General features: G+C 40.2%; 2 protein-coding genes across 7 annotated transcripts in view; one reads left to right on the top strand and one right to left on the bottom strand.

The window, feature by feature from the left end:
• PIGH (phosphatidylinositol glycan anchor biosynthesis class H) overlaps positions 1–7,717 on the top strand; it is a 29,391-nt gene extending 21,674 nt beyond the window's left edge. Inside the window, exon 5 of the transcript XR_016466908.1 lies at positions 6,934–7,717. The gene's annotated coding sequence lies outside the window, so the exon portion shown is untranslated. The remainder of the gene's footprint in view (positions 1–6,933) is intronic.
• The window catches only part of PLEKHH1 (pleckstrin homology, MyTH4 and FERM domain containing H1), a 51,506-nt gene that overhangs the window by 11,700 nt on the left and 23,990 nt on the right, over positions 1–15,816 (bottom strand). For 5 of the 6 annotated variants that reach the window (XR_016466906.1, XM_031593678.2, XM_090141171.1 and 2 more), the window contains exons 7-20: positions 14,273–15,279; positions 11,818–11,896; positions 11,036–11,124; positions 10,550–10,700; positions 9,236–9,375; positions 8,193–8,303; positions 7,058–7,144; positions 6,071–6,232; positions 5,312–5,392; positions 4,165–4,344; positions 3,933–4,041; positions 2,804–2,916; positions 1,888–2,064; positions 1,558–1,655 (exon numbers count right to left, since the gene is read on the bottom strand). Coding sequence is in view for 5 of the 6 variants with exons in the window: in XM_031593678.2 (XP_031449538.2) it covers positions 1,558–1,655; positions 1,888–2,064; positions 2,804–2,916; positions 3,933–4,041; positions 4,165–4,344; positions 5,312–5,392; positions 6,071–6,232; positions 7,058–7,144; positions 8,193–8,303; positions 9,236–9,375; positions 10,550–10,700; positions 11,036–11,124; positions 11,818–11,896; positions 14,273–15,279 (2,584 nt within the window). In the remaining variant the exon portion in view is untranslated. The remainder of the gene's footprint in view (positions 1–1,557; positions 1,656–1,887; positions 2,065–2,803; positions 2,917–3,932; positions 4,042–4,164; positions 4,345–5,311; positions 5,393–6,070; positions 6,233–7,057; positions 7,145–8,192; positions 8,304–9,235; positions 9,376–10,549; positions 10,701–11,035; positions 11,125–11,817; positions 11,897–14,272; positions 15,280–15,816) is intronic. The other variant, XM_090141170.1, reaches the window with a different exon arrangement.

The following is a 15,816-nucleotide window of genomic DNA, read 5'->3' as shown; positions in this document are numbered from 1 at the left end:
TTGTTCATTCAAGGGAGGCTCAGATTTGTTGCTAGTTTAATACAGTACAGGGACAGTTACTAACATGATCAGTTTATTGCATAGCGAAGAGATTGCTCCACTGACTTGGACCAAAAGGATTTAAGTGTCTCTAAAGCCAGGAAAAAAATGGTCAGTTACACCTATAGGAAAAATGTTTAAAATGTATACAGTGAATAAGTTTTGAAACTGAATGCAACCCAAGGATTTATATGGGTTCATAAACTTCCACAACTTTGTAGGTGAAGAAGGAGGAGGGCAATTCCATTCAAGATGACTTCAGGAGCTCAGTACATGATTAAAACTGCAGTTAAACCCTTGCAAGCAACATGAAAGTCAGGAGATCCAGGTTTTCACTGCACTAAGATGGTACTCACTTCCCCAATAATGTGTTTTTCATGAGGAAGAATCTTGCTTCTATGATAAGCTGCCATTTCTGGCTCCCAGATGATCCTGAGCCATCTTCTTACCTAGAACTGTGCACAACTTTTCTTCCACTTGTAGAGCATTAGATACATACTTCAATGTCACCTTTTATGAAAAGCAATACTTAGAATGAAGGTCTTGCCTAAATCTAAATCATAGGAATTATGCAGTGTAATGTGGGAGATGGTAATGCATGTGGCTGAAGAAGTGGTTTCTGGTACTAGGCAGAAGAGCCCTAATGTATCATCTTAGACAGTGAGAGTGTGAACTCTGATGAAATCTGACATCTGTGGTTTATTTCTGAAAAGAAAGAGCAAGTGGGAGGCATCATCAACAACAACAACAAAAGGCACTTGGTAGGAGTACATAGATTCCTGTTCCAATAACAGGAGAGTTTTAGCTTAAGTCCAAAGGCAGACTTAGGCCAAAAGTTTGAATGAGCACTTGTCTGAAATGAAACACTGTTTTACCGATTTCTGAACAAATATTGTTAAAACAAGACAAAGTGATATCTCTACTCATGACCATGCCAAGGATGCAGTCAGACGCGCTGAAGACCAGATCACCATGAAAACACACAAAGACCACAGCATGAACACCATAGAAAAGCTTAGTCCTGCTGCAGTATATATTATCCTGTGTAACATGCCAAAAAGGTAACAAAAACGAATAGAAGAATCTATTTCAGGTTTTGTTTTGTTTTTTTTATAGCTTTCTATGGTTCCCCAAATTGTTCTCTTTTTGTACTGTCAGTGTTAGCTAACCTGACATAAGAATATCACCACCAAAAATTCATTCTGAATTTAGTCTGTAACTAGGAATAAGAGGAATCAGTTGCATCAGCAAAAGCAAGAAACAAACAAAAAAGCCCTGGGTAGCTCTAATTATATTTGCAGAAAGTTCTGCTGGTTTTGTGAACTAGTTTAATGTAATCGATAAAATGAATGTGAATGGCTGAAGAGGAACAGCTTGATATCTTTAGGAACCTTCCATCCCTTTCCTCAACTTGTTTTGCAGGTAGAATTACAAAGCAATTTCCATCTATTTCTGTAGCAGGTGCAAAAGCAATTATCTTAGGAAAACAACAACCAAAAATGCTGTTGAAGCCTTTACCTGGGGTCTGCGTGGCGCTGCAAGTGCTGCTTGACGTACCAAAGGAAGTGATGCTGGGGCAGGAACAGAGGAGCACATAAAGCCAGGAGCTGCCAGCACTGCAAACACAAAGCTTGGTCATAATTCTTGCTCTCTACTTCCTGTCTATTGCCTTTCACAGAATGCTGTAACCAAAACATTGGATAGTGAATAGTGCTTTCAGGAGTGACCATTTTTAGACATGCAGTTCAAGTATCAAAATTCTCTTTCCTCCAGCGCACCTTTAGCATTTTATCAATATTATCAATAGCATTAATATTTATAGAGTGGGATTGACAAAGAAGAGTTCACCTGAATGACTGAGTGGTTCTGGGGCTGTCTGCAATTCGTCTGTTTAACAAGCTGACAGAAGATTTCATTCTGCAGCTCAGTATGTGTCAAGCAGACCTGTAGTGCTGTCTGGGCGAGTGACACGTGGTAATCAATAGAGGATGCTTCCACAGGGACATTGATGAACAGCTGACAGGACTGTAAAGTGGGGAAGTTAATCAGTGCTATTAATACAGTTACTCTTTGGTACTTCCCAGCCCAGATTCCCCAAACATGTTATAGATAATTCTTCTAAATAAACCTGAAAGGAGACATATAATATTAGATATTTTTATCTCTACCTCTCTACAGATGTGGCAACTGGAAAATTCACAGAGCCTTCTCCAATCAGAGAAGCTCACAATTCAACAGGAGAATCAGGAAATTGTGCTTCCCACCTTTCATGTCCACGCTTTACTTTGCTACGATTATTTAGTCTTAGTGCTGATCTTACACTTTAGAAGTGCAGGCTCTGAGCACCACGATCTAGCTGTAGGTGTCCCTGTTCACTGCAGAGCTGTTGGACTAGATTATTTTTAAAAGTCCCTTCCAACTTAAACAATTCTATAATTCTGTGAATCAGATCTCCAATGGCTTCACCACTGGTGTTGCTGCCACAGCTGAGTTTGCCAGTACAATGTTTTCTTCAGTCCAGCTGATGGAGAGGAAAGAGGAAGGTATGGCTAAGTTTGAAGTGAAAGCCTGTGTGGACCATTGCTCCTAGCTTCAGATTAAACTTCTAAAAAATGAATGACATCTAATGTTTGACTGTAATTGAATGACCCAGTAGGCCTGTCTAAAGCAACCAATGGTGATGGTAAATGTTAACTAACAACACGACCAATGCTGTTGTCCCAGCAACTGAGCAAAATGGCTGAAAAATATAATGTCCCTTTACCTTGAAAAGTTTCAGAGCTTCAGTCTGCAGAGCCTCAGATGGCAGAGTGGTGAGGGACATGTGCAGCCCATCTTTACTGTAGCACAACATAGGGTGTTTCCACAGTGGAGAATCTGAAGTAGCAGATAGGCAAAAACATGCGCTGTCAGAACCAGAAGATAGGTAACAGTCCTCATGTTGAAAAGGAGCCTTCTTGAGGAGGCAAAACATACTGGGAAGCAGCACTGCGCTATGCTATGTTTATCTTTGGGTAATCTGATCTTGGCAGTGCCTCCTGTGAGCAAGAGTCCACTGTCAGTGTTAGGCATCAGCAGAAAGAAGCACTTCCATCTGTGACACAGAGCTCCTTGTCAGCTGGTTTCTGGTGAGAAAGTGCTCAGTTATATATTCAAACAGGAGATACAAACTGCCAGGCCACTTATGTGCTATGAGAATCTTTATTAATGCAAGTTACAATTCTACAGTAAGCGAGGTAGGTGTAGGAACATATGAGTGTGCAAGATCGAGTATAAAGAACAAACATACCTGTTAATATGCATGCAACCTACTCTAGGAAACCTGCTGTAGCAGGGGAGTTGGACTTGATTGTCCCCAGGGTCCCTTCCAACCCCTATAATTCTGTGATTTGAGAACATGGTGCACAAACGTACATGAATGAGTAACTACCAGAGATAAGGAGGAAAAGATGAGCATGGAGGTAGGTGTTAGGGTTTATACATGTGGACAAAAAAAAAACAGATCTGAAGGCAAGTGTGTGTGTGTGCGTATTTAGAGGAGAAAAGAGAGAACGTGTTTGTACTGTCAAGATTCCCACGAAAGGGATACCAGGACCAACAAACATAGAAGAAAAAAAAACAACAAAGCCCCAGTTATTTGAATTTGGATAAATATTACAGAAGTTTCAGATGCTTTGATAAAAGATGTAACACTGTTACAGACTTGCTATGTCATTACTATGCCTATACTCTCCCAAGATGTTATTGTGCAAGTAGGAGTGAAATGCACTGTATCATATGCTATTCTACTGAGAACCCCCTTTCTTCATCTCTGACTGAATTAAAATTGAGGATTTAAATTACTTTTCCTTATGTTTTGCTACTGTAAAAAAGAGTTTGTTGTTTCTACTTACTAGGGTCTCCCTCTGCATCCAACAGTTTTCCAATGAGTTGCTCATATGATGTGCCCACTGTGGCATTCCTGCTACCAGCTGCTACTGTCAGATGGTACAGCCAGGTATCCTAGGCATGAGGATGAAAACAATATGGGAAAACTTCAGTCTTGTTTTCTACACATAGCTTTATTCCCCATACATTGTCTCATACCAAAAAGTCTCTTGCTCTCCAAAAAAACACCATTCATACCTTCTCCTGTTTTGTGCGAATGAGTAAGTATGTGGGACTCTGGTCTTGTGGGTGAATCACCAAAGTGCAGTGGGATGAGAGAAGTCCTCCACCAGTGGTTTCATAATCTTCATCGGAGTCACAGGAACGGTCTACTTCTTCCACTTTGGACTCACGCATAGGCAGATGCCCTAAGGGACACTAGAAAGATGAAGCAAGCTAGGTAATTCCAGCTAATGATCTGCTATGGATAAGGAACACTGGGAAAGAAACTCTATCTCAAAATGTTAGCAGTCCCATAATATGCGAGCAGTGAATTATAATTCAGTCCTTAACAATAAAATTATATCAGCTCACACTCCTACAGAAGCTTCTCCATGAACTAAAGTATTTTCAAACTCTGGTATTACTTCTACTATATGTCTTTTGAGGGCATCTACAGGTCAGAATGAGCATATGAAAATAAACAGATGATTTTCCCTTAAGCTACTGCTTTTCTCTCATTAGTTCTGTTGGTACCATTGATTTTGCAGTGCAGGATGTGTTTTCTGATGGTCAGCTGCCCAATATCTTGAGCCACTGGGTTCTGATTGTGGTCAGACTTTATGGATACTACTGGAAAATAAGTACTTTTAAATTACATAAATTGGTAGATTCAGACAAACAGAGATATCTATTGTGTTAACTCTAGAAGTTGATCCCAAGTATGAATCCCAGTGTTTCTTGATAAGCTAAAACTTGGGTTTAGACCTGGTTTAGAAAAATAATGGAACACTGGGCCAAGTTTTCTAGAAACAGAAGAACATTACGTTGATTGAATGACTTTCCTCATTCCATCTTGTTGTCGCTACTTCTTTTCATTACAATATGCAGAATATAGCAGCTGCTGTACAAAATAGCTTGCACTAAGGTTTTCACAAGACCAAACATAGCCATTGAGAAACAAGATCCATGGTGATCTGAGAAACAGCAGTCACTTGCCTTTCAAGACTTTTGTAATTTTACATAATGCGAGTTTTTCCTTTAGCTATTTCAGGAGATCGTGTAGAAGAGACTATTGGAAGGGGAGAAGTACAAGCAAGGAAGAGTTAGAAATGTGAGAGCCAGAAGCAATAAAAGAAAAGAAAATTTCGTAAGTGGGAATGGAAGGCTCAAGAACAAGAATTACCTTATCCTCATGATTTCGGTAGTAGTAAAAAGTTTTTCCAATCAGTGCACACCAGACCAGCTTAGAGTGACCATGCTTGACCTGCATAGAGGAGAAAGAAATGCATAATGTTTTTAGCATCAGCGGTGCTGTTGCCACAGTTTTATAGAAGTTCCATTTTCAATTAAATGTTGCTTATAGTACTTGTTGTACGTTAATATAAACTCCTCCCAAAACACACAGGGCACCATTTCCAAAAGCAAATAGGTAGATCCCACCTAAGTATATGGGACATAGATGTTTGTGGAAATGTCATAAAGGAGAATAATTTCCAGAAACTGTACTTTGTACCAATGTGATTGCAGTCTGTTATTGTGGAAACAAATCTGCTAAAACCATGCAAGACATGTCCTTAAAACTCTCTTACATCACCAAGTTCAGATCAGTTAAATGAGAAGCTTTACACTTTCTTGGTATTTGTTTATTAGACTATGAAGCTGCGATTTATGTTGAAGGAAAGCCTACATAAACTACGTCTGTTACTACTTTATTATCTGACAAAGTCAGTATCTCTTCGTAGCCTTGTTTGTCCCATTCCTTATCATTTATGCAAACCTTCATCTCTGACAAACATAAGTTTACTGCCAATTTTCTTTGTTTCACATTCTTCTAGGAAATATTAAAATACTAACTTCTTGCTGACATTTACTGTACAAACTAAGAGGCTGGTACTCTGTCAATACTGAACTAAGCTGAATAAAGTCAAAAGTAGTATTTTACCTTAGTGAGCCAACCTTTCACAGTAGGTTTAGCATCACTGTGAGGAACTCCAACCGGACTGGTCACTTGCACTCTAAGAATACTCTGTAGGACATGAATCCATTCCTCCAGGATGTTGGGAGAGTCTGCTGTCAGGAAGTAGGTTCTTTTCTCTGTCATGAGCTGGAAGGAAAAGGAATGAGGAAGTATAAATCTGCACACCTTCATTCTTGTCATTATCTGATGAATTTCATTATCCCATTAGATTTTTTCCTTTCCTTTAACTTTGTATTAAATAGTTTGGCAATCCAAGAAGAAAGACACCATGAATTTAAGAGTATTAAGCCTTAGCAACTTCAATTTTGTAAATGCAGAAGGTAGTTTCCAGGCCAGGCCGTGTGCCTTTCAGTCCAAGTATGACAGAAATTTTAATGTCTCCCTTATAGTGAACTCCTTTAACAATGACTTAAAAACCCAGTGTAGAACTGACTTTTAATGTTTGGAAACTGAATTCTAATAGGAATCCAAAGCTTTAGGTATTTCTTCAAATTCTCCATACATAACCATAGCATAGTTTGGGTAGGAAAGAACCATTAAAGGACATCTGGTCCAGCTTCTGCCATGGGTAGAGACATCTGTCACTATATTACACATGTAAAATCAGTCTGGAGATCTTGTGAGAGGAGTCTTGCAGAGGAGATCCTATGTACTCCCTGGCTTTAGTTGTTGTAAGAATGGCTTTTCCCTGTAGTTTACAAGTTCTCAACTTGAAAAAAGGAAAGTGCTACAGTCTAAAATCAAATCAGGGAGAATTTCTTTCAACATCAGAAAGCTGCATTTGGGTTACAATTTCTCCATTAATATTAAAACTTGTCTTTTGCCAGGAAACAGGAGCCAAAGTTACCTCTTATCAGTTGAGATGTACAGTACCATTCTGCCTGAAATAAGTGCTCACTCACCCAGACATCAAGTGTATGGTTACCTGCAGGATGAAAAAGCAGTGCTTACCTGGAATGTTTGGGACCCTTCACCTCTGACTATTTGGCATGAGGAATTTAGCTCCATCTGCCCTTGTGGTTTGCGGATAACATCACTCTGGGGAAAGAAAAGCAAACAACTTTTTAAGTAGGAAGAAATTATATGGGTCTCAAAGTAGTTAAAAACAGCATTAAATGAATTCTTGTGCAGGTTGAAATCTGAAAAGGACAGAGGTTGAAGATTGCCAGGTAAAATAAGACAACAGTGTGATCCCTTTACAGTAGTGAAATAAGTCTCCTTAGCAGTGACAGACAATACAGCAAGGGTAAAAGCAACAAGTAGTGTCTTAGGAAGCTCATACTGAACATTAGGAAAAAAAAATCAACAGCAATAAAACTTTCTCACTAGGAAGGCAAGACAACTCAAAATAGGTGGCCAGATGTAATGACTTTCCACCTTTGGAACTTTTTAAGACTCAGTTAACGAAAGCCATAGCCGATTTGGTCTGTAGCTGGTGATAGTTCACCTTCAGTGTGCATCTTCCTGAATTCCCTTGCAAAAAACAGTCTGGATTCTTTGCATGTATTAAATTATGTATGTATGTTATATATGTACAATTTACTTGTAAATCATGATAGATAACCATAGTAGCAGAAATAAAGATGCATTGTGCACTAAGGTGTATTTCTGTATTGTCAGAATATGATGGAGAAAAAAAGTTGGAAATGTAGTTTATCAATGTTTCTGACTGGGGAAGTGTTCTGTCTGGGAAGTGTTTGATCACAGCCTGAACCAGTGATTGAGCATCTGGTGAAGAAGGTGGCGAGCTCTGGGAGCACAGCTGAAAGCAGTTTACCTCTGAGACCACAAGAGGTGAACCCAGGGTCCATAACCTCATTTAAGGGCTGGTAGTCAAGGGGAAAACGTTTCTATTTGGAGATAATTTCCTTCTGGGAGCTTTTCACCCTCATCTCCCAGAAGCTACATCTCCAAGATTTCCTGCCTGAGCAAACAATCCATAGTTGAACATGTGGGTGAAACACAAAACTCTCTGACAGGTAAGCTTAGCCACAGCTGCACATTCTGCCAGCGCTATCTGGAACCAATTTAGCAGCCAGCCTTCCTTCTATGCTTCCTCACACAGGTAAGTATCTCTGTGACTCACCGGAGACTTATAGTACATGATTTGTCTGTTTCTTAGTACAAACCATCGTCTCTTCCACATCTTCACCTGGCTGCCCATTTTTAGCAAGTAACCTGATTTCTCAATGGGTTCCTGGAGGTAAAAGAGCAAAGTAGGATTACCATGAACCTTTCAAAACACAAAGAAAAGCACGAAATTGAGCTCAGACTCAATGCTGTATCTTCTTCACATTCCTCTTTACTCTGCCAGATGGAATTAGCAGCCATCCAATGTCAGTGATCTTTGCTTAGTTTGAAAAAAAGCCCAACACCACGTGTCCAACTGTTTGACTTGCCTGAGCCACATATAAAATATATAATATAATTAATATATATAAGTAATAAAGCTACTTCTAATTTTTAATTAAAACATTAAAAGAAGGCAACAAAAATGTAAAACTAGTGGGGTATTTGATCTAGTTTTGTGAAACTAATGCACAGATAAGTTGGTTTTGTTTTTTTTTTTCACATTGAAGATTAACTCATTTAAATGGCCAGTCAAGTCCACTAAAACTGTGAGCCGTTTTAATCACAGAACAGTGGGGCTGGGAGGGTCTTCAAGACATCATTGACTACAACCCCCTGCTAACGCAGATCCCCTAGAATAGGTTGCATAGGTAGGTATCAAGATGGATCTTGAATATTTCCAGAGAAGGAGGCTCTACAACTTCTCTAGGTAACCTGTTCCAGTGCTCCATCACCCATACCATTAGTAAGTTGTTCTACGTGTTTGCGTGGAACTTCCTGTGTTTTAGGCCATTGCTACTGTCTTATCACTGCACACTACTGAAAAGAGCCTGGCCACATCCATCTGCTTCCCAACTCCCTTTAGATATTTATAAATATCTAATCACCACAGCACAATGTTTAAGTGAAGAAGTCATTATCCTTTCTTCTTCCTTTGAATTTCCAAACTTGCTTAGTCATAAAGGTATAAGGCTGTCATTAAAGGAAAATATGACTTAAAAATACAATATAGATCATCAGGAAAGAATACAGTCCTCAGTGCTTATACTTCTCTCTTACAGTGCAAATTCCACCATCAGTGGAATAGGATGATGTCCGTTGTAGCTTATGTTCTGGCTCTGAGTAGTCACCATCCAAGGAGTAGGCATCAGGAGGGACAGCATAGTCACTTTCAGAGCTCACTGAGGACATAGAAACACCTGTTAAAAACAAAAGAAAGAATTATAGGTAGGTAGAAGCAGGCACAGATGTAACATGTATTTGATACTGCACACTTTTAAAAAATTCTTGAGTTCACCATTAAAGTTTCTTTGCTCAATAACACATTATATCAGAAGTTGGAAATTCAAAGCACACTAACCAAACTTCTGAGACTATTCTTTTTGTAGGAAAATAAGCTTTCTGTGAACGTTTCACCATTGGTGGGCATTGCTTACTCATCACAACAAATATTAAGACCACACGTAATGAGGTTATACCTTATTGACTGCAAATTGTAAAGAATTTTCTACTCTAGGATCCAGTTTAGCCTCTCCAGAAAAGGAAAACTGCCCTAGCCAGGACACAAATTACTTGATGCCTCTCAAAGGTAAGAAAACTTTGTTTACTTGTCCATTAATTATCAGTAAGTGACAGATTAAAAAAAAAATAAATCTTTAACACGTCAATATTAACTTGCTTACAAGGAGAAGACATAAAAGGGAGGGGACTAGAGCACGAGACTTATGAGGAGCAGCTGAGGAAACTGAGATTGTTTAGCATGGAGAAGGCTCAGGGGAGACCTTGTCACACTCTACAACTACGTAAATGGAGGTTGTAGCAAGATAGTGGTTGGACTTTTCTAGCAGGTAACAGTGACAAGATGAGAAGGGATGGCCTCAGGTTGCACCAGGGGAGGTTCAGGTTGGATATAAGGAAAAATTTCTCAGAAAGAGTGGTTAGGCACTGGAATGGGCTGCCCAGGGAGATGGTTGAGTCACTGTTCCTGGAGGTGTTCAATAAGCATTTAGGTATTGTACTAAGGGACATGGTTTAGTGGGGAAATATTGATAGTAAGTGGATGGCTGGACAAGATGATTTTGGAGGTCTCTTCCAACTTTGGTGATTCTATGATTCTGTGAAAAGCTATCAATACTCCACTATATGATGAATTTGAGGAATAATCCTTACCATCATCTTAGCTTAGCAATTGTCTGGAGAGAAAGCTGCTAGCAGCAAAATCCAGCTAAGAGGACAGGTTTCTGTTGAGTAGCTGTTGATGTCTTCATGCATGCTGTGAGAACTTGCATTTGCCTGTGTGTCACTGATGACGTTGTTCAGGACAATTTGTGGGGAGAACACATGTGCTGCTCAGTAGCAAAACTCCCACTTTACCTCTTTTTGTTGCACGAGGGCTGCCTGGCACACTAGCTTTCCTGTTTTCGGATCCAGCAGCAGAATTCCTGAAGCTGGCATGGGAGCCACAATCATCATCAGAGCCTGAAGACTCATCTAAGAAAGGCACGTTGCTGATCTGTGTGGCTTTCTGGAAAACAGACCTATATGGTCAGCATGTAAGGGAGGAGTTTCTCTAAGACAATCCCTGTTCACACTGCTTTGACCAATACTGTTCCAGGGCTCCTATGTTTCTACAATCTCATGGTGCAAGTTGCAACATCCTGTACCAAAACTTGCTGCAGCATTCTGTATTTCCTTATAAATTTATCATTTCCTGTTCCTTCTACATTCTTTTGATCTCCAGTCCTTAGCATTCTTTAATTTTCTTTTCCTCTCTGCACAGCTTCAATCCATTCTGTCTCAAACTAGTGGTTGCCCTGGCCCATGCTTTTCGTAAGACAGAAAACTGAAATAACTCCTTACCCCCTTCAATGTAGTGTAGACTGGAACTGTGATGTTTCTGTAGATGAGACAGGTAAATGGCCCAGAAGCTGAATATGAGAAATTTGAAACTGGGAAAATTCAGAGAGAGAACAAAAAAACAAAAAAACAAAACAAACAAACAAACAAAAAACAAAAAACAAAAAAAGAGAGAGCAAAAAATATACAATCTGGTGAAATGAAGGCTTTAATGAAGAAGTACACGTATGTTTGTACCTCGTGTAACCACTTGGAACACAATGGAGGACTGCTATCCTGGACTGTTTGGCCTCAGAAAGCCTAGAGGATGCATTACTTGTTACATACTACTATCAGAGACAGCTGCAATGTTCCTTTCATTTAGCCTGTAACACATCCCCCCATGCTCCCCATGGTGTGATGGCAGTCGAACAAACCAATTCTGAACAGGTTAAATGGGTAATTTGTTCCCTGCTTCACTGGGAACTTTTTCATGGCTACCTTCCCTGGCTCACAAGCAGGGAAAAGTAACGGTGAAATCACATGGCCAAAAGCATGTCACTGACACACAGGGCCAGAACAGTTTCAGTAAAAGAGAGATAACAGAATCCCCTGAAGATGTTACTGAATATAGGGGCTTAAACAGCTCAGCAACAGTCATTGCCCTTTCTTTCTCTGTTACGGTTATCTGTTAAATCAAATTTAGTTTGAAAACAGGCAAGTAAATGAAGAAATGTAAGTAGCCAGTTGTTAAAGTCTCTGTCACTGTAATTGCTCTCTAGGAATGGATCTTGTCTAGAACTTACAGCAGCTGGGAGTGTTATTCACAGTGGCCACATCAGACATCCTCATGCCAGACTTGGCCACAGCATAGATTCGGCTCTCCTGGAACAATACAATACCATGAACAGCAATGGTAAGACAAAAAAACCAGTCCTGCAAAAAAGAAATGCTCATGTCACAGGATCACATATCCCTTTTGGGCAGGAAGGAATGGCCCTCCAGGAAGAATGGTTCCATTCCAGCAGATGTTGGGTAAATGACTGTTAGTGGAAATGTGCATACATGCAATTCCCTGAATCACAACAGACTTGGTGGACAAGAGTGCTAGAGGTGACAATTGCAAAATGGAGCACATACATAAAGTTGTAAATAAGTAACTACGTCTCAGCTTAGAATAGTTTTTTTTCCTCTTCTTTCATAAACAACGCATTAAAATAATCAAGAAGAGCTCTAAAACAGGATAATTTATTGAGCCACCGCCTGCAGAGGATTTCCTTTCTCTGATTAGGGAATGAAGGAAACACCTAGAATGATCTTGATGAACTTGTGACTTAGCTAAAGCAACATACAGAGCATTCAGTTCTAAAGATCTCCAAGCACTTACAAATTATTTTCAATGGAGGAAACTTAAACCTGTAACTAAAAGCAATGTTCCAACTAAGACATTAACTAGTGCAAAATTGATAGAATCAAAGCTGGAAATCTGGATCCTCCTGCTGCTCCTTATAATGTACACTCACTACAAAGTGTCAGGCAACACATATGTGCATATACGTTACAGTACCCAATGACTGCAAAGTCAAGCATGCCAAAAAATAGAAGTAACAGGCTTAGTATTATTTCTATATTTATGCAGTGTTATTCAGTCTCTAATGAAATACGTGCATTTTTTTCCCCAGATACTTCCTAGTCAGGATACAAAATCACAGAGAGTGGCTGAGGCTGGCAAGAACCTCTGGGTCCATCAGGCTCAACTCCTGTTCCAGCAGGAACATCCAGAAGGCGGTTCTCAGGCCCAAGTCTAAGTGGCTTCTGAACATCTCCAAGGAGGAGACCTCACAGCCTCTGGGCAGCCTGTGCCAGTGCTCCATCACCTGCACAGAAAAGAGCTGCTTCTCAGTGTTCAGACAATCTTTGAATCTTCGGTTTGTGCCCACTGCCTCATGTCCTGTCACAAAAGAGCACTGAAGAGCTTGGATCCATTTTCTTTGCACTCTCCTTTCAGGTATTTATGCACATTGGAAAGATCCCCCAAGCCTTCTTCCTCAGCCTTTTCTCTTAGAAGGGACGTTACTGTCCCTTAACCATTTTATTAGTCCTTCACTGGACTTGCTTCAACAGTACAGTACTCCAGGGAAGGATCATCTGCCTCAGCTTGCTATCAGTGCTATTCCTAATGCATCCTAGGGTACCACTGACCTTCTTGGCCACAAGGGCACGCTGCTGGCTCATGGCAGCCTGGTGTCCTGGTCCGTATCTGCAGAGCTGCTTTCCAGCAGGTCAGCCCCAGCCTTTTTATTCCCTCCTGGGAGCAGGATTCTGCATTTGCCTTTGTTGAATTTCAAGAGGTTTCTCTCAGCCTAGCTCTTCAGTCTGTCAAGATCCTTCAGAATGGCAGCACAGCACCCTGTGGCACCACCCACCCCACTCAGTTTCAGCAGTAAACTAGCTGAGGAGATGATTTATCACTTCAACCAAGTCACTTAATGATTAATTTGCTATTTAATAATCATACTAAGATACACTTCCCTGACTCTGTTCTGAAGAGAAAATAATGGATTTTCTCATAAACTTTTCTTTCACTATGCTGTCAAGTTTTGTTCCCAACATGGTTCCATACTATGGACTGAATACAGGGAGGTTCTTTCAGAAAAACAGCTGCCATTGTACTGGGATTTAAACTGATATCATAAAGGACACATCCAAAGATCAAAAATTAATATTTCATAATAAAAATATTGCAAAACATGAGAAATAACACTGCACCTTCAATTTCACCTTCAATAAGCCACTTGTTTGTCAACACCTTTAAAAAAGCAAATTGAAAAGAACGGAATTATCTCCTAGGATATTATATTGATTTTTACCAAGGGTATCATTTGGATTGACAGATTAGGAGAAGGACAGCCGTCTGAACTAAATATTAAGAACATGACAACAGAACTAAGGATAAAGTTTTGATGACTCATAAGGATGAAACACAATGCAACACTTCTTGACTTTCATTTTTTTCCTGTCTGTATCTTGAGAGCTATTTTTCTTTGACTATTTTTTTCTTATAAAGGGAAAAGAATAAGAAAACTATCAATGAAAGTAACATGCCCCATGATTGAAACTGTCAGAATAAGTGGTTCAGAAATGAAATCTATGTCACCAGGAAACAGTTGTCTGGTATCAAAAGCTGCTCTAGTTAGCCACTGGGCTCCTCTCAAAGATGAACAGCACCTCTTGGACTGTCATTGTCCCTGCATTTCTTACCCAGGAAGGAAATCTGTGCAGAGGTGGTGTGGGAGGTTTACCTCCTGGTTCAAGGACGCCAGCCTTAGAACTCACAACTTCTCTCTGTTCTGTAGGTAAGTGGTTAATCTCACACATTCCAGCTTCTTCCATCACCAGGCCACCTTCTGTCTCCATCTTCTCCAGCACTGCATCATCATCAATGTCTGTCTCCTCCACTGGCCTGTGACAGACTGGGGAATCTTTTATGGGCTGGAAGGTGCTAGCCTCGAAGCTCATTACATGACAGGAAGAACTAGTACCTGACTGTGGTTGACTATAATGTCTTTTGGCTAGTTGGATACTGTCTCTTGGTGTACTGGGAGTTCGTATTTTCGGAAAGGTCATACTTGTGCTGAGTCCATGTTCTCTCTCTGGACAGGTGGAACATGCTGTAACGGCAGATGCTGACACAACTAGGGGTGGCTCAGCAGTCTGAAGATGGCCCTCAAAGATGCTCATTATTTCTCCTGAGAAAGAAGAATCCAAACAGTGGGAGTGGAACCTGGCATTCAAATCATCAGGGAAGCAGGCTCTGTCCAAAGTCACTCGTTTCAAGGTGCTCACAGTGCTATGGTTACTATCTAAAGATGACTGGAAAGTCAAAGCCCCTAGGAGTTTTGTAGGCTCAGCTGGAGGGTCCAGTGATGTGGGATCAGAGCACCCTAGCCTGTGTTCTGAGCTTATGGCTGAGAACGCGTCTTTCTCTGTGGAGAGATTCCAGCTTGATGGGTCAGTCAAGAGCTTCAGTGTGTTCTGGGAAAGCAGAGATTTATCCTCTCCATCCTCAGTAAAGTTATCACTGGCCAGGACTATGTTTGTTGTCGAAAGGATGCGTTTGGTCAATCCTGTCTGGCACACCTGTCTGAAAGCAGGTGCAAGGAGCCTAGATTTCTGGTCTATCTTCTCAGGGTAAGAGACCTGTGGTGCTCTGGGCTTCAGAGAATTACAGCTCCAAAGAGACTCCAAAGGAGGAATGCCAGTCATGTCTATGATGAAGGAGAATATATGGTTAGGGCATTCAAATTCTTTACCATCAAAAATGTTTCTTGCTAATGTAATTTTTTTCAGTTGTATTTCGGTAGCAGCCATATCAGGACAGGCTAGTGGAGAGACTCTGACCTAATTAGAACTATAGCCATCTCTCTTCCACAGGGACAGTTATAAGAGAAGTGTTAAATATTTAGAATGGTACAGAAAAGATGACTAGGAAATGATTAAGTGATTAATCACAGTTTCTTACAGAAATGAAATTAAGAGATACCTAATGAAATTAGAAGACAGTGTGTTTGAAATTCACAAAAGAAAGGTTGCAGGTTTTTTGTTTGTTTGCTTGCCTTTTATCGTTTATTTTTTCTCCACTGTCAACCAGAAGACAAGATACTGTTCTAGACAAGCTTTCAGTTTAACCAAATAGAGTAGTTGTTTATTTCTTATTCTTATCCATATTCATACATTAAAGATCATCGAGTCCAACCACAACCTAACCATATCACCCTAACTAATAACCCTCTGCTAAATCATGT

This window comes from Phasianus colchicus, chromosome 5 (assembly GCF_987193195.1).
Source record: "Phasianus colchicus chromosome 5, bPhaCol1.hap1.1, whole genome shotgun sequence".
NCBI lineage: Eukaryota > Metazoa > Chordata > Aves > Galliformes > Phasianidae > Phasianus > Phasianus colchicus.
Note: the sequence above shows the minus strand (reverse complement) of the source record. Positions and strands in the feature narration are given on the sequence as shown.